Source organism: Larimichthys crocea, chromosome X (assembly GCF_000972845.2).
Source record: "Larimichthys crocea isolate SSNF chromosome X, L_crocea_2.0, whole genome shotgun sequence".
In the NCBI taxonomy this organism is placed as follows: domain Eukaryota; kingdom Metazoa; phylum Chordata; class Actinopteri; family Sciaenidae; genus Larimichthys; species Larimichthys crocea.
In genome coordinates, this window is record NC_040020.1 from 37,369,901 (window position 1) to 37,387,123 (window position 17,223).

Below are 17,223 nucleotides of genomic sequence, written 5' to 3' on the forward strand. Positions count from 1 at the left end.
ATACAATATTCATTAGCATGTGTTTTCATTTGTGTGTATAATCACCTGAAAATAAGAATTGTATGTTTTCGTTGTCTTAAAAGGAGCCCTTTACATCTACACTAAAAGCGGGTCCTCTTCCATGTTGAACTGCCATTTTTACAGTAGCTCAGAGCAGACAAACCAAACACTGGCTCTAGATGTGGCCTTTTGCTTTTTATGTAAATTTGACAGCCATAGTTTTTTCTACATGCCTGGAAGAAGAGGGTGGGGAGTGGAAGAGTATTCATTTGGTTCATTTGTAACTTCACTGATGGGTGCCACTAAATCCTACACACTGAACCTTTAATATAACTGTAATTACAATGTCTCCGTTATCTGTTATCATGTTAATGTGCTCACATAGACACTTTAAATAAAGTGACGTATAAACACAGTTTTGCTGTGCATTCTTGTGTTTTGGTACTGGTAATGCTATGTGCTGTAGTTAATAAAGCGCACTGACCACTTGGTGGAGACAGATAACTGGTGTTTGAGTATGTGTCTTATAGATTTTTGTGTTTTTGGGGGGCTAACTTGTGTTGTGACCACCATGACACCATGTTTGTTGTCTTAAGGCAAAGAGAAGGAGGTAAATAACTTCTTCGAAAAATAAAAATGATATACCCTTGCCTGTTAATACCTCTGGATATAACAGGCAAGGGTTAAGTATTGTTTGTCTTTCAAACAAGGAAATTGATCGTTCTAATAAGTACACCAAAAATGAGGTGGATGAGTGAGTTTACTCTGATGAGCTCAGACTGTTTATTGTACGCCGTGACGTCACGGGGGTAATTTGCCTGAACAAGCGGAGTAAACTGACATCGAGTCTCCATTATGAGAGGAGCAGCCTGTCCCGAGCGCACGGCTGCGTCCTTATTCATTCACATGAAAACACCCGAGGGCACCGAGGTATTCGTACTCATCTATCCGGAGGCTCCGGAGCTCCAACACCGTGAACAGCCAGCGGTAACGGCGGGTTAGCTTGCGTTAGCAGCGGGACTCTGCGGGGCTGACAGTCGACGGAGGGAGCGGAGAGCCCGGAGGAGGAGGAGGAGGAGGAGGAGAGGTTACTGGATGTCACACACTTACACAGGACTCAAACTCATTAGCAACTAGCCAGCTAACCTCAAGTTCGTGCCTGTCAACTTTTCCCGGACAGCAGCGACAAGAGGACTTGACGGTGAGTGCCTGACATTAGCAAACATTAGCCACATGTGTTTGTTTTCTGCCTGCTCCTGTTTGTCACGGCGCTAACGCAGCGAGCTAATGTTAGCCAAGTTAATGTCAACATTCAGTTTCTGTTTCTGTTCACTTCACTCCTTGTCCTCGACGTGTTAGCCGTAAAAACACACGTTTACACCATGTGTTTTACACCGCAGACCTTAACGAGCTACTCTGCATGCTAATGTAAGTAACTATTAATGATGCAAGATCTGGCTAATAATTCATTGATAAGGTTAGCAGAGCAGCTGGAGAGCAAAGGTGACTCACTGCACATGCTTGACATGTTGTGACATTTACGAGCTTTGGAAATAGTCGGACAGCCAGCTGTGTGATGCAGGTGAGGCGGCTGCAGTCTTTACATTAACCTCACTGCCTTTAATGTTCACGCACAGTATTATCACTTACAAACAACGCTTGTGTCAACACACTGAAACTATATTATAACCATGCCCTATGATGCAGTCTCAGGTGGTGATAAGCAGGTCAGTGATGCTGGTGATGGAGCAAAACTCTCCAAATTAATGTAGATAAAAAACTATAAAAGTCTGTATGTACCGCCCTAATATTTGTCTAATTTGGTTTATAATTATATAATAATATAATTTCATTGTAATTTGCCACATTTGCATAGTGATACAAACTTTTTTTTTTCTCTGGTTTTACTTGTTATTTAGGACACAAAATGTCAAAAAGAATGATGTTCAAAGACTTAAAAGCACTCAAACTGCTTATATATATAATATATTATATATATATATATATATATATATAATATATTATATATAATAAGCAGTCTCTGTCAAAAATAAGGCTTTTTCAAGCCTTATTTTTGACAGAGACAGCTGAAGACTGACAGGAATGTGGAAGAGAGAGAGAGAGAGAGAGAGAGAGAGAGAGAGAAAGATATGGGGAATGACATGCAGCAAAGGGCCACAGGTCAGAGTCGAACCCTGGGCCGCTGCTGAGTCCTTGTGCATGGGGCGTATGCTCTACCAACTGAACTAATCAACACCCCAAATAATTAGTAATTGTCTGGAAAGTGACACATTATTCATAAGAACTTATATGTATTACATTTTTTCTGTTTATGATGTTTTTGGGGCATTTTAGCAGATAAAAGACTCAAATGAAGATCTGAAAATTGGTTAATGTCTGCCAGGTGGCTGAATCATATCATTGAGTCGCTGTTTAAAATGTAAAATAAAAGTTTCTTCAGCATGTTCATACCTATCTTTTGGAAATGCAGTGAATTAGCATTATATAATGTCCTCGTGCAGTAGAGTATTCTTTTTTAAGTTACTTGGTATGCTTTGGTGACTGCTGGTATTTACAGTGTTTATTGTGTGTGTGTGTGTGTGTGTGTGTGTGTGTGTGTGGTGAAGTGTGCTCTGTTAAGTTCACCGAGGCCAGAAGTCTGGAGCTGCTGTCTCCAGTGTGAGCTGAGGTGAAGTGTCTGTGCTTTGTCCTAGTGAATGATTGACCACCCTGCCTTTTTGTTCCGCCGCTATATTCTGCAGTCTGAGCTAACAGTCGCACTGTTGTCTGGAGGTTCCACTGGGCGGCCACGGTCCACCCTGAATGTTCTGTAATGAGGCTTAATCATGAGAGGAGAGCGCAGCTGTAGACACTGAGGACAGGGACTAGATACGACAGAGGTGGATGGATGACAGGATTTGTGGGGAAATGCTGTGCAATCACCAAAATAAACTATAACAGTTGGTCCCAATATGCCAAATGTGCCGCAGTGTAAACAGCAGTTGGGTTTCATGTTGCGTTCATGTCTTGTGGGAATAGAGACTTAATTAGGGTTCGCTAACAGTTCTTTTGATCATACTCTATGAAATAGTAAACACAGGAGTTTCCAGTGATACTAAGTATCAGGTCTATCTATTAAGGTTCCTTGGTAACACCTGTGTTTACTATAACATGCCAAAATGGCTGCTCTGTCAGTAGCATCAGTCTGATAGTGCCAGCCACAGTGGCGTCAAATGGCTTATTTTGTCTGACCGACACTAAAACCTTACCTTCAGTTTGTAATGACATTAGATAAGTAGAAAAATCCTCACATGTGAGAGGCTGAGTCCTGCATATGTATTTAGAGAATTCATTGATTATTAAAGTAGTTAACAGCTCATTTTCTGTCAAGCGGGTAATCAATCAATTGACCAATTGTTTCAGCAGTAAATGCAATGTAAAGGCTCATTTTAATTTTAATTGTAACTACCTGCATGACTCTTGAACAGCATATTTTACAGTGTTGGTTATGTAACTGTGCAGTTAAAATAATTAAATTGAATGTTTTTACTTATGCTTTACCCAAACAAAATGCTGCTGTTCTAGGTTACATTTCTCCTCTCTTGAGCACATCAGTGTTCAGATACTAGGCAACACTGTCATTTGCATTTTAGAGTTATGAAAGTTTCAGGCTTTATTATGATGCTAATAAACCGCTATTAAATTAAGCAATAAGAATGCATGACCCACAAATGCTAACTCACATGAGACCTATTTTTTTTACTTATAATTACTGTATGACAGCAGATGAAATGTGACACAGTAACTCCTTTGTGACTACATCATTATAGCAGCTGAGTTACTGGAGTGGAACTTGTGTGTATGAGTTGGGTGGGTGTCAGATGGATCCTAAAGGTCATCCTCAATGTATTTGCTGGTTGTGTCATCACTGTATGCGTGTGTGTTGGTAGAGGGCAGGGCACAAGGCAGGGCGTTGTATCTTTACCAACAGCCCCAGTTACTTGGAACAAAAGCTCTGTTGTTGAAAGATCATGTGACTGTGTGTGTGTGTGCGTGTGTGTGTGTGTGCGCGCGCGCACGCGTGCGTGCATGTGTGTGTGTGTTCCACCCTAGTCATGTGATCTGAGCTCAGGGCAGGGTCTGAGAAGTGCTGAGTCGCTCTCAGAGGTTCCTTCCACCCAGAGAGCAGGCACATAGCGAGCATGCAGGCGGAGAGAGGAGATGGACGGCCGGATGGATGGATGGATGGATGTCAGACAGAGAAGAGGTGCAGGAGGGAGTCAGAGACGGGAAGAGAGAGAGAGAAAGATGTAGACAACGTCCTGTTGCTTTCTCTTACCGTGGCAAGACAGCATCAGTCTCATTCTTCCATTCTCCTCCTCGTCTGTGGAGAGCAGCAGCTAAGTCAAAATGCAAGCCTGCGTTTTGAGTCACGTCAACTTTACAGCGGTGAGGCAAGTTTGTACTTCTTTCCTTGTAGTCTGGACGTGTTCTTTGAGATCTGGTGGTGGGAAAGTTGGCCTGTCAGCATGACTCTGCTGTGTCTTGTGAAGACTCGAGACTGCTACTTACTCATCATGAAGTAGAAAAACATTTGTGAAATCATGGCGCTACTCATCCGCCCTTGCGCTGGTAATGAAGCATTGAAATGAGCTGAATTTGGTGCATTTAGTGAGACATGTAGCTCGAGTTCTTTCAGTGCAGCAGGAATACTTTCAATTCCTGGAATACCAATATGACTAGAAGCTAACTGTAAGGAGTGGAAAGGTCACCCTGAGTGCTTTTAACATTTTAAAATGATTCATTCTTTTGCTTGCAATGTGACATGCTGGTAGTCTTTGAATGAAGTCCTGTGTTAAAATAGCAGTAAAGCAGCCTCCAACCAGGCAGCCACGTGTTTGCAGTCGTCCAGTAGGTCCTGTAATACTTGTTTGACTCAGTGTAACCTGCTTGAGAGACTAGACTCCTAGTTGATCGTGTGTGTTTGCTTTGTGTGTCTCTGTGTGGGGGTGTGCGTGCACGGGACTCTGGGACTCTGCCTGCAGCATACATGGTTCATATTCAGGGCCTGTGTTTGTCCACTTAGGTGGGTGTTTGTCATGTCTTAGTGGGTGATTTCAGAGCCATATCATTCTATTGACCACCTGAGAACATACATACTCACACCACATTACAGGACTCTGCACTTTGAGCTCTCCTTTCACTCAGTCTCTTTCTGACTGACCTACCAATGAAAGGAGTTAGATGGGCTCTATAGATTACAAAAACCCAGTGTGTCACAATCAACGCAACACTTCTGTGAACTTGCATAACAACCGCAGTCAGTTTAACAGCAGAATATCAGCACATAGTTCAACGCATGGACGCACCATTCTTTGGTTTGTCTGTTTCTGTGCCCTAAATCAAAATGCATGAAACGGTCGGTATGAAATATTCAAGGTGAGAAGAAATTGGCTCTAACATCAGGAAATGAAACGGGTGGTGTAAAGTAGCCCGCTATGTCCTGATTCGCTCACGTCAGGTCAGTTAGACGCCCTTCTGGATGTGTCACATGGTGACTGAACGACACAAATCTAAATGAAACTGTCCCCTCTGAAACAGAACGTACAGCTCTGTAGATGAGCGTCTGCTTTATGCTACTGAATAATTGAACATCTGATGTTTCTCCTGGTTTCTCCATCCGAGCTGATATCATGTCGGTCTCAGTGGCACAGGGAACACCAGCACAGCATGGCTCATCCATTATACAGCAGTTAGAGTAACTGAGCATGTCCTTATACACACCATGTTAGAGGACGTTGGCAGGAGGTTTGTACACGATTAAAAATGCCCTGAATCATGCATGAGCTTTAGATTGTGTTCTTGACATTTTTGCGCTGAAATCGGGGTACTGTTGGGTTATTTGTAATCCTTGTCTTTGTGTCCACAGAAGAATTTGAAGAATTTTGTGCAGGATTATCTTGAAGTGGAGGGTGGGCTCACTTGGCTGTGTGGAGATGTGCTTTGGTCAGTCAGGAGGATAGAGTTTATTCTGTTTGTGTTAATGTGATGTGTCAAACAAAGACGAATCCAAACATGTCTAAAGGCTGAAGCGTTTACACAGCTAGGCCAGCTAGGCCCGAGATGAAAACCCTGCTTTCATAGAGCAACAGAGATGTGAGGAACTGAAACAAACTGGAAGAGTGATACACACTTTCTGTTCTGGTTTTCATCACCTTATAGTTTGAGCCGTTAGGACGCTATGCAGTGATACGTCAGCTTAACAATGAAAATGTGACACACAAGAATGTTTATGAGCTTAGCTCAGGCAGTGCCTGTGGCCGCCTGCTGCCTCACGTTGCTTGCTTCGAGCCTCTGTAGGATGATCTACCTTGAACTAGTGTCATTTATTGAGTTAGGGGTACTTTACCTTCCTTTGCCTGCATGTGGACGAGGCTTGTTGTTAAGCCAGGCAAAACCAACGCGGTGCTGAATGGTGCGTTCACTGTTCATGCTTGTAAAATAAACACTGTGTCTTTGTGTCCTTGGTGGATCAGACCTGCATCATGCTGGTCTATGCTGGAACATAACACCAGATAACGGCTCTCTCTCTCTGCAGCAGAGCTGTGGGATTGTCAGTGGATCACATGGTTTATATAACTTCAGTATCTAATTTAACATCAACAGATGGGATTGTTTTGAACACATGGTATTGGCAAAGTTGCAAAGTATCAATACTTTGACAACTCTACTCTAAATCATTGGCATCAAGGATCACCCTCTGCACAGTTTAACACCACTTGCAACTCTACGATATAACATAGCATGAAAAAGTGCAGCGTTTACTGACAAACTTAAATTGTTTTCTGTGAAAGCCAACCAGTGTAAGAAAGCAACAAATCTTAAAACCTAGTAGTAGTAAAGAGTAGATGAGTAGATGGAGCATGCAGTTTTCGTATGTCTTTCCCATTGTCTTACATCCTATTGTTACCCTGCAGAGCCGCACAGAACAGGAACTGAGGTCGCTGTGGTTCTTAGCAACTGTTACCATGGCTCCAGTCTGCCCTGCCTAGATCTTTCACTGGACACTGTGTTCGCGTTTGAGGGGCTGGCTTGGCTTCCTGTTGGTGCGTTTCTCCCTGTAATAGCAGACAGGCACTTCCTGCAGCCCAAAGCCAGAACACACGAGATGGAATAGGTACAAGAGGTCTCTGCCTTTAATGAGGTCTTTGTCTGCACTTGGGACAGACGGAGGAAGGTGTAGTTGCATTTCAGACAGGTGATTTTTATTTTGTACAGCATTGTTCAGGTCGTTGAGCGTGAGCCATCAAGATGTGCCAGATTGATACCACTCTCACATCTGTACAACGAACCAGTTAGCTAAGCCTGGCATAAAAACTGGATTGGAAACAGGGAAATAGCCAACCTGGCTCTGTCCAGAGGTAACAAAATCCACCTACCAGAACCTCTAAAGCTCGCTAAGCATTGACAAGAAAGTGAATCAGCATGTTTTTCTAAACGTCAGTTAGTTTTAAGGATCCCCACAGGAAAATGTTCAAAGCACAGGGTCAGCTAATGCTCTTTTATCGCTTTGATCAAGGACGCAGCACAGGGCTGACAGAGGGAAAACGGCAGAGGTCCGTCATCATCAAACTCACTTTTGACAGTGTATTGTTTTCTCTCTTTCCAGAGGCCTTTGTTCACCAAACTGGTGGAGGCCACTACACGGAGGCGCTGTGGCGAATCGGTGGCTGTCACTGCTGATCCATGAGGAGCATGAGTCATGACCTCAGTGGTACTGGTCGACACTGGTGGGATGGTGGTGGAGTATGTCACAGCCGAGGAGGACCCCCAGCAGGTGAGTTGGACACAGACACAAACAACTGCAATACACAGCAAGAAAATCCGGCCTTCTTTTCTCATTCCTCTTATTGAAAGAGACTTTTTCGATTGCCTCCCTCAATCCCTGCAGGAGGGAGAGTGTGAAGTGGACCTGGAGCTTGAAGGAGAGGTAGAAGGCGAGTGTGAAGCTGAGGAGGCCTATGAAGAAGTACAGGAGGCCGAGGACTACCCAGCAGTCATAGTAGAGGAGGTACCGGGCGCCAGCCTGGCCGAGGAGCAGGGTTACTCAGCCCAGGTGTTGGTGTATGAAGAGGAGACCTACCTGATGCAGGAAGTGAGCGATGAGCAGGAAGTGGAGACAGAAGAGGAGGCAGGTGAGACACAAATATTTCTGTAGTTATGAGAAACTTTATTTAACGTTACCACATAATCTTGGTCGTTAAACAACTCCCCTTTTTACCTGAGGTGCTGAGAAATCTGACTCATGTTTCTTTTCTATATCCTGTTACCATTGCTGATGCACAGTTCACACTCCCTCTGGGCCAGTCACACAGAGAGACATTTTACCTGCTGTTAGACTGCATGTTTCAGAAACTAGACACTGATTCTGGATGTTTTGCTTTAACCAAAAGGCTGATTTCAGTTTTCCATGAAGAGCCACGCCATGGTTCAGAAGATTTACATATCTTTTTTAATTTTCAGCTGGTAACATTGTCTGTCAGTCAGAATGACAAATCAACTGACTAGTGTCATAATGTTGAATCCAGCAAGTTGAAACTTACTTAATATTCGTCCAATGCCCAATTTCTTATTGAGCCACAGAAAAAGATTGAATTCAAAGATTGAACAGTATTGATAGCAATAAGGAAATAAAGAAAAATAATAATAAATACATATATAAAGATAAAATGAAATATGAAGACATAAAATGAATATACATAAATATAATCTGAGAATAGCAGTTAACTCAGTATAACTCCATGTTCCCCTTTTCTCTGCTCTCACTCAGTTACTGATTATGTAAAATCAAAGAAAACAAAGTATAAGCTTAGGTTACAGAGCAGGAGCGTCCATGTGTAAGGAGTGATATGACTGGTTGCCAGATCATACTATATTGTAGGAGTCTGTCCGTTAACACATATCACAACCTTTCCAAATGTAATTTGGAGGGAGTAACTGTTGTTTCTTTCCATGACATGTCATAACATTTTTGCTGTGATGATGCAGAAAGACAGAAACTGTTGCTGGTTTTGTTGAGCCTCCTTAAAGCTTCAGATACACCAAGAATAATTAATAAAGGACCTGGATTCACTGGGGTATTAATAATTTCTGAAATGTTCTTGAAGACATCAGAGCAAAGAGGAGTAGTTTGGGTGCATATTATGAAGCTATGAAAAAGAGATGACTCTGAGGGATGGAATTTATCACACATCGGTGACATGTTGGATATATCCCGGACATTTTAAAACTATTGTTTTACTAGTGTGTCTGTAGTACATTTTTTTCAGACGTTGACAATCAGCTATATTGGCTTTGTTCGTCTCTTGTATTTCAGTGTATTGCTTTCTCTTTCCCTTCATTCCAACTTTAAAACTTCTTAGGCTGACACATGTATTTTTAAGTGAATACAATTCTAGTATATTCCAATGGTTAGAGCAGGCGTGTCCAAAGTATGGCCCGAGGGCCAATCACAGCCCACAGACAGGTTTCATCCGGCATAAAGCTTCATTTTTGTATTATATTATTTATGGCCTGCTAGGATTGTCAGATACTGTATGGCTGGAAGATTTGGCTTTTTTTGGTTGACATAACGAAGCATTTGAACTTTTATGGACATAACTGCTGGTGTTATACATCTGTAGCTGTGACACAAAATCTTACTTTCTAAATGATTTTGTTAAAGACAAGAGCAAGAGTGATATGTTTTAAACTTAAATGTTAATAGACTTTGCTTCACTCATAATAAGTCATGTTTAGAATGAACATGAGGTTCAGATTTGTATCAACTTCATGCAAGTTTAATGCATTCCATACAATTTATTCTGTGTTATCCGACTTCAGATATGAAACAGGGAAGAGCTGTTTTTTAGATTTGTTCACGCCTGATTGGCTTAGATTTGGTGACATTGACATAAAAAAAAAAAAAGAAGATAATTGTGACAATGAAAACAAAATTACTGTTCCAGAACAGTGCATTAGTATGTAACTTTTATTGGCATTTTTAAAATGTTAGTGTTGGCCCCTGGACATCTTCACATTGTCAAATCTGGCGCTCTTTTTAAAAAGCTTGGACACCCCTTGGTTAGAGCATATATGGAGATTTTTGTGAGTCTAGATCCACACATCAGTGTCATAAAATCAAGCTTAGAAAAAAGTATTGCTGTATTTCAGCTGGAATTTTGGCATGTTTGTCATATAATTGTGTTGGCAGCACCACTGACACAGTCTGGTTAAAGTAGGCTGTGAGGGCCTCTGTGTTCACACACTGCCACCTTGTGGATATTTATTTAAACAGTAACTATTTCATAGTCTTCAGTATGAAACAGACTGAAAGAAAGGATTATACATAATTTGTTCATTCATATTGTCCCAGATAAAATCTCTAAACATTTCCACATAATCTAAAATTAGAGATATCCACTAGCTGATTTTGAATTTCTGACATCAGGAAATGTTTTTGCATCACTGCACATCTTTTTTTGCACATTGAGTCAGTTTGGGTGTCATCCAATCTTTAATATATATACTAGTTTGTATTTAATCCTGGTTTCAAATGAAAATTTGCTGTGTCTAGCTCAAGGATGAAGTGAATGATTTGTTGAGTAAAACTGAAAATGTAATGTTACTACCAGCCAACGTGGATGGTAACGCTTGTTCACAGTGGCTTGTATAAATATCTAATTGTCGTTTTGTGTAATGCATTACATTGTGTGTTTTTAATCTCATAGAAACAAAAAACAAATGCAGAGATTATAAAAAAGTTTGGAAATGCTGTCAATACAGACGCCACACTTCCACAGGTACACATTAGTCGTAAACAATCCTGTGCAGCAGCTAACTGAAATCTAGTTTACTCTCAAGAGTTTATGACTTGCCTTTTGATTCATTGTGTGAGTCTGAGAAACATGTTAATGTCACTTTAGACAAAATTTTAGCAACTCTAAAAAAGTTTTTATAAGTTTTTAATGGTTAATTGCACTTGTGTTGACTCTTTTATTTAACATCATTTACACATATAACTTACAGTATATTCACCATATGCAATTAACTAAAAGCAAAAGAAGCCATTTAAATTATGGAATCGATAATGGACCATACTATAATAGATAATTAATGTGTATTTGTCTGTCAGTTAAAAAAAACAGCAGTACACATGCTGTGAAGTGATTGTAATCATAGTTTAAACCAAAACAACACACATGTAATCTCAGTCATTTACATGCGGGTTAGATATGCCGTCTTTACAACTCTTATCAGTCAAGTAATGGTTTTAATTGTTCCGCAATGATGGTATTTGGGTTGTTGAGTGAGTTCATTTAAAAAGCAGTCAGTCAGTCGTCACAGCTTTATTTTACGTAGTCGCTACGCAAGCGAGGGAGGGCGAAGGAAGGATTTCCTGTGTCGGCGGCGGAGGGATACCTCTCTGTCGCCGTAACGCGTCCGCTTGAATTCGAGGAGATTTCCCATTAGCGGCGGAGTGATACGAGCTAGTAGCTTCCTATACAATTGAGTGAGAAGTCAATGTGAATCTGCAGCAAGGGGAAAACATGGCGACTTCGCAGCATGAGGGGCACGCAAACCAGCTCGATCTACTCATCAGAGCCGGTAACGTATCTTTTATGCACTTTACAACCTCGACCCGGGAGCTGCGGCGGACGCGCGGTGCGTGTTTGTAACCGCGACCGCTGCGCCTCAGTCCGCTGAGCAGTGTGCTGGAGTAATGGAGGGCAATCAGGAAGTGATCACCTTGGTAGAAAGCTGCATGGCGCTGCTACACGGTTGATCAAAGCCGGTTTAACAGGTGAAAAACTTTGGCAGGGCTCTCCGCTCTGCACACGCAGACACTCGTCTGCACGGGGTGTGTTTTGCATGCGGGAGCAGATGTTGGTGACCGCGGCGTGATTGAGAATAACGGTCTGCACTCCGGCTCTGCACAACCAGGAAGTGTAAAGATGTTGTCTTTCCTACGTCTTTGCCACGCTGTCTCAGTCGGAAGGACATGTGGGTTTATTTTTACCAGCGTAGATCAGCCACACGCTGTCAGATATCGCTTCTGTTGATATTATGAATGACGCGTGTCGTAGTATTTATCGGTGACTGGCTTCACTTTGTTTCGTTTGTGGGAAATGTTCACACATTGTTCCCGAGTCTGACCTGAGCAGCGATGGCCTCTGTGTTTTTTTTATTTTTGTGCATTTCAGCTGCTGTTTATACATTTTACATATTTTCAGAGTCACATATTTTTATATTCTAGTTTCACGGTTTCCGTTATGGAGCCTGTGCTTGCAGCGTGGGACGGCCTGGCTCGCTCGCTTTCTTCCCCTGTACTTGTTTCAAGTGCGGCTTCAGCCTTCGACCGCACTCATCCGCAAACACACATTTTTGTGCGTTTCCCCCCTCGCCCGTTCACCGTGTCCGCTAATGAACAGCATGTTTTGTCGTGTTTCATCAAAAAAATGTCAAAGTATTTTTGTCCCGTGTCGATGGCGGAAGCATTGTGTATGTGAGAGGGCGGGGCGTGACGTTGAGCGACTTGCCCGTTAGACCAATAGCGTGCGGGGAGTTTTAGAACGTCAGCGGGAGTCCAATCAGATGTGGCGGGGGGCGGGCTGTTAATCAACGAACGAGCCAATAGGAGGCGAGGCGGGCGTTGAGTGACAGGAGGATTTGTGTGCTTCTTCGAAGAGAACTGGAGGGAAAGGATGAGGACTGTAAACACGGAAGTTATCAGAGGCAGCACTACTTTCTGTCGGATTCGCTGCTATTCTTGGCGCCCTTACATTGGAGTGTAGGTTCATAATGGGCATTTTCCTCACGTATGAATATGTTTATTTCATGACACACACACATAACACATTTATTACAACTATTATTTAATTAGACATGAATCAAAACCATAACATTCTGCAATACTCTAAACTGGTCTTTATGTTGTTATGTAGGTCAATCCAAGCTGTGTCTCTGCCCTCACACCTTTCTGCTGGTCTTAATACAGCAGGCACGCCTGGCTTCAAGGACCGCTCAGTATGCTATAGGGTCTCTGCTGTGACGGCTCCCAGCACGTCCTGTTTGTTTATGAGAGACGCTGAACGAGTGGATATTCTAAAGATAGCCCATTTCTCTCCTCTGTGCAGCGCCTGTTGCCTCAGTGTCATAGCCAAACATGGACAGGGCAGGGTGTAACGGCATCTCGTGTTTCCCACCGTTGACTGACAGCAACAGCAGGTGTCCTGGGTTCCTTCTCAGGGTCCCAAATTGGGCCACGTACCGTTTTCTTTTACAACAAGCCTAATCCCATTTTTGTTTTTAAACAGCGCTGTGTCTTTTCGTGCCACATCTTGTCATATTTGAGATAGTAAATAATAAAAAAAAATATATACATTTTAGGGTTCTTCCAGCTGCCTGTCAGTGACATTTCTGCATGCTGATGCTGGAGCACAGCTTTAGGCTTAGTCGACGCATTTTACTCGACCTCTCTGAACCTTTTTTCCACCTGTCACTCTCCAGTTTGCTGAAACAATCATGGTCTCTCGCAACTTGACACAAAAGCACTGTCATGGTAACTAGTCTAACAAACACAAAGAGGCAGATAATGAAGACATTTCTTCTTGCAAATGTTGTCCTTAAAGTCATACTGTGTCCGGGTCAGAGTGCATGTTTTGTCAACTGAAATTGCCCAATCAGTAGTCTGAAAAGCAATTCGGCTTTTCACTAGGGGGCGCCACATACTTACATTTTGTGTGCAGCACAGTGTCAATGGATGTAACAAACAGTTGGTAGTACTGTTTTATTTTTGTATGGGATATTATTAAACGGACAGTGTAAATCTAGACATTTTGGCTTCTTAGCATAGATACGGAAAAGCAAGGTGGTGTCGTGTCTTTGAGCAGAACACACAACATGTATGGTAGAACAGGCTCCGCTGGGCTTAATCAGCAACTTTATATTTCTTAAACTATCTGCTAATTGATTGTGTGTTTGTGTTTCAGTGGAGGCCTCTGTCCATGGCACCAGTATCCACTGCTCCGACAAGACCTTTGAGGCCGCAGAGGCTCTGCTACGCATGGATTCACCTTCCAGCCTCAGAGAAGACCGTAGCCCAGGTAACACACGGCAACTATTAATACACAAAACTGATAATTAAAACAATTTGGAATTGGTTACGCTTGGACCAAAATGATGACATAAACATTTTAGTACTAACAATGTATAAAGTGTCTCCTCAGCCAAAGCACATTTCTAACTCTTCCTTCTTTATTTCGTCCATCCAGATGCTTTTGTCCCGCCTTGCGCAGCGACACCAGACTTCCTTCACGCTGCCATGCGTCCTGACATGATTACAGAGACAGAGGTGGAGATATCTACAGAACAGTGCTGCGAGGAGGAAGACGAGGAGATGGTCACCCTCCTTGAAGAGCCAGAGCCTGGCCACGAGCCCGTCAGGAAGCGGAGAGGTAGATACGTGTTTACGACTGTTTAAAACCTTGTTTCAGATAGTTGGAGTGTAAGGAGTTAAACTTTGGAAAAAGGAGTAACTGTGTTTTAAACGTTTTTAAATGAAAAACATCTGGCTGCTCTGTGATTAACCTGGCCACACAAGCCAAGCCACAAACCTCAAACAAAAACCTCCAGTTTTAGTTAGTTTTTATCTAAGAGCACCATCTAGTGGTAGACTCTTACTGTTGGGTCTAAATCAACTTCAGTAGTTAGTGATGTGAATTAATTGTTTTCCTTTTTCTTAGCTGGACGGAAGCCAAAGACACATCAGTCAAATATTTCCAACGGCTCACCAGACCTCGGCATCAAGAAGAAACCAAGAGAAGGGAAAGGTACTGAACAGTAGTAATATTACTGACTGAAAAACACAGATCTGCACCAGTAAAGATGGGTTACCATTGAGCAGTGCATTAAATGAGCTTGTTTCCCAGCAGGGAGCACCACCTACTTATGGGAGTTCCTGCTGGACCTCCTCCAGGACAAGAACACTTGTCCCAGGTACATCAAGTGGACCCAGAGAGAGAAGGGCATCTTCAAACTGGTCGACTCAAAGGCTGTGTCCAAGCTGTGGGGAAAACACAAGAACAAGCCAGACATGAACTATGAGACCATGGGACGGGCACTCAGGTGTGTGTGTGTGTGTCTGTGTGTCTGTGTAATATTAGTATGTGTTCGTTTTGGCATATTTGTGTCTTTGAGAAGCAGCACTGTAACTCCTGGTAATCCTTTTCCACCTTTAGATATTACTACCAGCGCGGCATCCTCGCCAAGGTAGAGGGCCAGCGGCTCGTATACCAGTTCAAAGAGATGCCCAAGAACATAGTCATCATCGACGATGACAAGGCAGACATGCCACTTCCCGAAGATCTGATCAGCTCAGAGACTGCCGCATCCTACGAGCGTGTGCTGCCCTCACCCGACATGCTGCTGCAGTCAACCGAGCTGTCATCCTCCAAGAAGCTCAACATCCTGCGGGGTGGGAACAGGGCCAACGTAGTCCACGCTCCTGTCGCCACGGCCAGCAAGACAGCAGCAGGAGGTGGTGCAGCAGGGGTTCCAAGGATAGTAACCGTTTCAGCAGCACCGGACGGGAATCAGGGCCAGCAGTCCCACGCCGCTATCATCTCCACTGCCACTGGGCCCAGGTTAGTCTGCCGCAGAGGGACCAGGACCAAACAGAAAGGCTTTCTCTGAACAGCTGCAAATGTTTTTCCAGTAAGTTTTGATTTTTGACACTTTCACGTCTCGTCTACAGGACAGTGCGGGTAGCTATGCAGGTGCCTGTAGTCATGACAACATCTTTGGGTCAGAAGATCTCCACTGTCGCTGTGCAGCAGCCAGCGGGGACGACGGGGCCAGCCGGCCACACTACCCTCCTCACCAACACTTCAGCTATCGGTGCTACTGCTGGTAATGCCAACTCACAACAGAAGGTGTGTACATGAGGAAACTCGTTCACATTACAGCACGGGGTCTGCAGTGCAAGCTACGCCAGCCAAGAATTCATTATTCTAAATTGATGAATCCATCCAACAAAAGTTCTGTGTGTTTTCTGTGTTGGACAGGTTGTGATCCAGACCATCCCCACCATGGTCCCAGCAACAGCAGAAAACGGAGACAAGATCACTGTCCAGCTAGCCAAGATCATCACAATCCCAGCCCACCAGTTGGCTCAGTGCCAGCTCCAGACCTCCGCAGGCACAAACAAGTCCGGGGCCTCCCCGACTGGCATCAGCCTCCTTGGGAGCCCCCTGACGGTCCGGGCCCTGGCACCTGTCAACGTCGCTCCGGGAGCGCAAGTGATGAGGCTCACTGTACCGACGCAGGCGCAACAACAGACTCTAGTGGTGTCACAGCCGGGTAGCGGCGCTGGGGTTGTAACAGTTTCAACAGCCAATCAGACGGTGACGGCACAGCCCCGGCTCATAAGTGGTGTCTTTAACGGTTCTGAGCTGGTCATAGGAGCATCAGCAGGTGGAGCAGTGGAGAAGCTGAAGGCCGCTGGAGTTCAGGTCCAAGCGGTGCAGGTACCGGTTACAGTGGCAGTCCAGCAGAACCAGATAAATCCCAAAATTGGGTTGGATCCACAACTACAGAACGTCCAATCAGAAGCTGTGGACGCTGAGGTGGTTATCAAACTGGAAACACCTGACGTGGCAGTAAAGACAGAAGAGCCTGAGTGTTGAAATGCATCTTGTTTTCCTTCTCTGCCAGAGAGGATTAGTTTGTACATGTCTGGCGTCATTTTTACTCTTGTAATAACCAGCAGCAGTCTGTGAGACTTTAAAGACTCCTGAAGGCCTGTTTTTAGTCCTGAACCTGTCCTCATATGTTCCCTGTTGCTGCCTAGAACTTAACTGAACTAAACTAGTCTCCCTCAGAACCACACGGAAACCTCTGAGTGTGGCACGGGAGGGGGGGGGGTCAAACTGTACTCCACAACAAAGGAACCCACACAGACTTTTAAAGGAACTTTTTGGGGAGGGTAAAGGGACCAACCTTGATCACTACACGTTCTGCCTTCTAAAGGAATCGCTACCGCTGACTCAATAATTTGGGGCGTTTAAAAAAAAAAAAGAAGGAAAAAAAGGAAAGAACCTTGAAAATACGACACTACAAAAAGAGGCAAATAATTACGACTAACCAAAATGTGAACTATGGAATAAAAAGAAGACACAGTGTGGG

The 17,223-nt window shown here is 43.6% G+C and overlaps 1 protein-coding gene across 7 annotated transcripts; it reads left to right on the forward strand.

The window, feature by feature from the left end:
* Nucleotides 1–810: 810 nt before the first annotated feature.
* Nucleotides 811–17,127, forward strand: elf2b (E74-like factor 2b (ets domain transcription factor)). Of its 7 annotated transcripts, none has more exons than XM_010735846.3 (10): nucleotides 811–1,201; nucleotides 7,670–7,837; nucleotides 7,952–8,195; nucleotides 14,031–14,144; nucleotides 14,313–14,495; nucleotides 14,784–14,870; nucleotides 14,970–15,165; nucleotides 15,279–15,683; nucleotides 15,794–15,971; nucleotides 16,104–17,127. In XM_010735846.3, exons 2-10 carry the CDS (start codon nucleotides 7,763–7,765, stop codon nucleotides 16,722–16,724), a joined length of 2,103 nt encoding a protein of 700 aa, XP_010734148.2. In that variant the 5' UTR covers nucleotides 811–1,201; nucleotides 7,670–7,762; the 3' UTR covers nucleotides 16,725–17,127. The 7 variants fall into 7 exon arrangements, with proteins under 7 accessions (XP_010734148.2, XP_010734172.2, XP_027139202.1 ...); XM_010735870.3 differs by having other exon boundaries at nucleotides 14,973–15,165; XM_027283401.1 differs by lacking the exon at nucleotides 811–1,201 and adding an exon at nucleotides 4,133–4,454.
* The last annotated feature ends 96 nt before the right edge of the window (nucleotides 17,128–17,223 follow it).